The 5,629-nt window shown below is 49.6% G+C and overlaps 1 protein-coding gene across 1 annotated transcript; it reads right to left on the bottom strand.

Moving 5' to 3' along the window:
• Positions 1-2,133: 2,133 nt before the first annotated feature.
• LOC136062780 (uncharacterized) lies at positions 2,134-3,465 on the bottom strand. The gene has a single exon (XM_065762325.1). The coding sequence runs from the start codon at positions 3,463-3,465 to the stop codon at positions 2,134-2,136; it is 1,332 nt and encodes a 443-aa protein (XP_065618397.1).
• Between the last annotated feature and the right edge of the window lie 2,164 nt (positions 3,466-5,629).

The raw sequence follows: 5,629 nt of genomic DNA, 5'->3' as shown, positions 1-5,629 counted from the left end.
TAGCTCTCCACTCGATAAGTTGTAAGCCCTATCTCTGCTGGAATGACAGTCTCGCTCCCGTATGCTAGCCTGAATGGTGTTTCTCCCGTGGGTGTTCTTGCCGTTGTGCGATATGCCCACAAGATACTTGGTAACTCATCGGGCCAGATGCCTTTTGCCCCCTCGAGCCGGGTCTTGATGATTTTGAGCAAGGACCAGTTCATGACTTCAACTTGCCCGTTCGCCTGCGGATGTGTAGGTGATGAGTAGTGATTTCTGATGCCTAATTCCGAGCAGAAATCTTGGAATGCCTTGTTGTCAAACTGTTTTCCGTTATCGGAGATGAGTACCCTTGGTATCCCGAATCTGCATATGATATTTCTCCATATGAAACTCCTGATGTTTTTCTCCGTGATAGTCGCCAGAGCTTCCGCCTCTACTCACTTAGTGAAGTAGTCGATCCCTACCACCAGAAATTTCAGCTGTCGCACAGCCGTCGGGAGAGGGCCCATGATGTTTAACCCCCATTGGGCGAACGACCAAAGGGCCGTCATGGGTGTCAGTTCTTCGGTTGGTTGCCTAATTAGGTTACCGAACCTTTGACATTTGCACAAGTCTTGACGTAGGCTTGTGCGTCCTTCTGCATTGTAGGCCAATAGTATCCTGGCCGGATCAGTTTGTGTACTAAAGACCGCGCCCCCGAATGGTTTCCGCAGATACCCTCATGGACCTCTCTCATTACATAGTCTGCTTCCTCGTGGCCCAAACACCTTAGGTATGGTCGTGAGAATCCCCTCTTGTATAAGACGTCATTGATTATTATGAATCGTGAAGCCCGGACTTTCAGTTTTCTTGCTGCGTCTTTGTTGTTTGGGAGTGTGCCTTCCTTCAGGTAGGCCGTTAGTGGCGTAGTCTAATTGTATTCTGGGTTTACTTCCTGCACTTCTGCCCTACTGTTAATGATTGAGGAATTCTGGATGAACGACAATACCTGATCGGGGGCCATCATGACCTCTGCGGAGGCGGCTTTCGCGAGCCAGTCAGCACATTCGTTCTCCTCCCTTGGAATTTGGACGAATATGACCTGGAGGGTATCGATCCGTCTCCTGACCTCTTCCAAGTATTTCTTCATCTTTTCCCCCCTACACTCATAGGCGCCGTTAATCTGACTGACTATTACCTGCGAATCGCAATGTACAACCATGGCCTCGGTGCCTGCTGCTTTCGCCAGGTCTAATCCTGCCACCAATGCCTCATATTCAGCCTTATTATTGGTTGTCAGGAAGTCCAGCCGAATCATACACTCGATTTTATCTTGTCAGGGGTTTGAATTACTACCCCAGCGTCACTAGCTTGCCTGTTTGATGATCCATCTGTGTAGATGCTCCATTGTCTAAGGGCTTGTGGCTCCTGCTGCTCCGTTTGCGTGTATTCGGCGATGAAGTCCGCCACTGCTTGGCCCTTTATTGCAGTTTGCGGTCGGTAATGTATGTCAAATTCACTCAGCTCTATCGCCCATAGGGCCATTCGTCCGGCTGCTTCGGGGCTGCTCATTGCTCTTTTTAGGGGTTGATTTGTCAGGACGATGATGCTGTGAGCTTGGAAGTACGGTTTCAGTTTTCGGGTTGCAGTTATCAGTGCGAAGGCAAGATTTTCCATGTGGGGGTACCTTTCTTCAGCCCCCCGGAACCCCCTGCTTATAAAATAGACGGGTCGCTGAGTTCCTTCCTCTTCTCTTACTAGGGCCGCGCTTACTACCACCTGCGAAGCTGCTAGGTATAAGTAAAGGTCTTCTCCTGGCTTGGACGGGCTGAGCAAGGGTGTTGAGGCAAGGTATTTCTTCAAATCTTCAAATGCCTTCTAGCACTCATCCGTCTACTCGAATGATTTCTTTAGGACGCGGAAGAACGGTAGACACCTGTCCATTGCTTTTGAGACGAACCTGTTCAAAGCAGCAATTTTGCCGTTCAAGCTCTGTACATCCTTTACTGTCCTTGGCGGGTCCAGCTCTATGATGGCCCGTATCTTCTCTAGATTGACCTCTAGTCCTCTTTAGGACACCATAAAACCCAAGAATTTTCCCGCTGTTACTCCGAATACGCACTTGCCCGGATTCAATTTCATGTTGTATGACTGTAGGGTATTGAATGTCTCCTAAAGGTCGCTCAGGTGATCTTTTTTGAGTGGGCTCTTGACCAGCATGTCGTCAATGTAGACCTGTATGTTCCTCCCTATCTGGTGTGCGAACATTTTGTCCATTAACCTTTGGTACGTTGCCCCAGCGTTCTTGAGTCCGAACGGCATCACCTTATAGCAAAAGAGGCCTTGGCTGGTGATGAAGGACGTTTTCTCTTGATCAGATTCCTCCATCTTGATCTGATTATAGCTTGAGAGGGCATCCATAAAACTTAGGAGCTGGTGTCTGGCCATGGAGTCGACCAGCGCATCTATCCACGGGAGGGGGTAGTTGTCCTTTGGGCACACTTTGTTAAGGTCCGTGAAGTCGACACACATTCGCCACTTTCCACTAGCCTTCTTGACCATGACCACGTTCGCCAACCACTCCGGATAATATACTTCCCAAATGAAACCCACCTCGAGTAGTTTTCCGACCTCTTGCGCTATTGCTCTGTCCCGTTCGGGAGCGAACACTCGCTTTTTCTGCTGGACAGGTGGGGTTGAAGGGTTCACGTTCAGCTTGTGTACTATGACAGAGGGATCGATCCCGGGCATGTCTTCGTGGTTCCATGCGAAAACATCTTGGTTCCTCCTGAGGAATGTTATGAGGGCCTGGCGCACAGGCTGGCAGGCCAATGTTCCTATCCTGGTCGTCCGCTCTGGTTTTGATTCGTTGAGCGTTACCTCCTCCAGCTTTTCGACCGGTTCTGCGACCGTCCGCTGCTCTTCTATGCACATTGTCTGATGATGATCTTCCATTTCTAGCATGGCAATGTAGCATTCTCGGGCGGTTGCCTGATTCCCTCGCAATTCCCCAATCCCATAGTCCGTTAGGAACTTGATCATTAGGTGGTATGTTGATGTTGCTGCTTTCCATGAGTTAAGTGTGGGCCGTCCGAGAATGCCATTGTAAGTGGAGGAGCAGTCTACCACGAGGAACATTACATTCCTAGTGAGTTCTTGCGGGTAATCGCCCACTGTTACAGGGAGTGTGATGGAGCCTATTGGGAATACCCTTGTCCCTCCGAAACCGACAAGTGGAGCACTCGCTGGCATCAATCGTGCTCTGTCTATCCCCATTTGCTGGAATGCTGGATAGTATAGAATGTCTGCTGAGCTGCCGTTGTCGATTAGTACTCGGTGGACGTTGTAGTCCCCTACACGTATGCTGACGACCAGCGCGTTGTCATGCGGATGATGGAGTCTCCTTGCGTCTTCTTTGGTGAATCCAATGATAGGGCTCTCCACCCGTGTGGTATTAGGCCTAGAGCCTGTTAGATGGACGTTCAGGACTGATCTAAGGTACATTTTTCGAGCTTTTTTGGAAGAACCGGTAGCCGCGGTCCCTCCCACTATCATCCTTATGTCTCCGATGGGGGGTCTAGGACGCTCGTTATCCCATCAGGGGGCCGGCTCTTGGCGATTGTGATCTGCTCTCTCTTTGTTGACGAACTTCTGCAACTTTCCCTGTCTAATGAGGGCTTCAATCTGCTGCTTCAGGTCGTAGCAATCGGCTGTGCCGTGGCCATGATCTCGGTGGAAACGACAATATTTGTCTCGCAGCCGTTTGCTTGGGTCGCTCTTTAGTTTTCCCGGGAATGTCAGTGTCTCCTCGTCTTTGATTTGCATCAAAACTTGGTCAATCGAGGCCCTGTCCTTGGTCTTTTCTACCCTTGATCCTGACACACGTCCACCTGGCGTTCCCTTTTCCTGGGCCTTTCCTCCCGTGCAAGTAGCGCGTCTTCCGCATTCATGTACTTGGTGGCTCTGTAGAGTACCTCTGACATGGTTTTGGGGTCGTTTTTGTATAGTGAAAACAAAAACTTGCCCTTCTGCAACCCGTTCGTGAAAGCCGCCACCAGTATTTTGTCATCGGCTTCATCGATCGAGAGCGCTTCCTTATTGAAGCGGGTTATGTAGGATCTTAGTGTCTCGTCTTCTCTCTGCCTGATGCTCATTAAGCATGCCGTGGACTTCTTATACCTGTGTCCCCCTATAAAGTGTGAGGTGAACTGAGCGCTTAATTCTTTGAAAGTGCTGATGGAGTTCGGCGTCAGCCAACTGAACCAAATCCTTGCGGGACCCTTCAGTGTGGTTGGGAAGGCCCTACACATGATTTCGTCTGGTACCCCTTGTAGATGCATCAAGGTCTTGAATGTCTCCAGGTGGTCATGGGGGTCCTTGACCCCATCATAGCTCTCTATTTGTGGTATCCGGAACTTGTGTGGTAGGGGGAAGGAATTGACGGGGCCGGTGAATGGAGAGTCAGTCCGGTTCACTAGGTCGTCCAGGTCGCTGGACACTCGTCCCTTTAGGGCGTTCATCATGACTTCCATCTGTTCTTTCATCGCCTGCATCTCCGCAAACATAGGCGGAGGAGTCGCATCCATGAGGGATGGGAGGCTCGTGTTCTGTCGTTCTGGCCTGCTTGGGGCATTGCTCCCTTCAGGCCCTTCTCGGTCTCTTTACATGGCGCTGGTACCTTCCTAATCCTCCCTCCGATTGTGGGGTGCTGTGTTTCTTTGAGACAGCTGTTCTTCTAGGTCATGATTTTGTTTGGTGAGACGCTCCACGGCCGCAGTGAGGGTCCAAACCTGTCTTTCGAGTGCGGTCGTGGGTAGTTCCTCTCCTTGGATGTCGTTGGTTATTGCCATCGAGCGAGTGAGCACCATGCAACCCTTCTGTCTCAGGGATGAAGCAACATCTGACTGCTTTCTTCTCACGTTTCCATAGACGGCACCAACTGATGAAGTTGAGAAATTCACCAGTGAGTCACACTATGCCTTCACGCTCGTATGTTAACCTACACAAGACAAAGGAGAAAACCTATTAAAAGGCACCAGTATGGTGCCGGCCAAATACCCTCCGAAGTTCAAGTCAGAAAGTATTCTCATAACTCTAGAGTGCTAGAGAGGGTAAAATAATGCGTACCTCTATTAATGAGAGTATTGGGGCTTTTATAGTAGTCGAAAGTTTTTCCTCTTAGACTTGGCATACAAGTCTTTTCCTTGTAGGAGTCCTCCTTTTTGGAGTCTGAAACATGGTGGACAGATCTTCTCCTTATGGGGAAAATCTTTACCAAATATATGAGATTTCTAGAGTCCAAGTAGCGCAAGGACTCTGTTTAGGGCCTTACGAGAATGGGCCAAAATATTTCCACTAAGGGATCTAACAGGCCCATGGCCAACCAGCCCATCTTTCTTCGCTCCGTCCATATTAGGTCCGTCCGCATAAGATCCGTCCACTTAAGGCCCCGTGCAAATGATGGGCTCGTCTATCCTTACGTCCGCAGACTGTAGCCAGCCCGTACGATCACAATAGGCATCCTAGCGTGTATTTTCTCCCTTTCAGGTAGTTAAAGATATAGCTTTCAGTAAGACCTCTAGCCAACATAGTTGCCAAAAGAATCATAGTTGCGACCAATGAATGTCCCTCCATTGTTGAACCTCACTTTAGCACATCCTACACAAAC

The sequence above is a fragment of the Quercus suber genome, unplaced genomic scaffold (genome assembly GCF_002906115.3).
Source record: "Quercus suber isolate HL8 unplaced genomic scaffold, Cork oak 2.0 scaffold_452, whole genome shotgun sequence".
Classification (NCBI taxonomy): domain Eukaryota; kingdom Viridiplantae; phylum Streptophyta; class Magnoliopsida; order Fagales; family Fagaceae; genus Quercus; species Quercus suber.
This window is presented reverse-complemented; position numbering and strand designations above follow the sequence as displayed.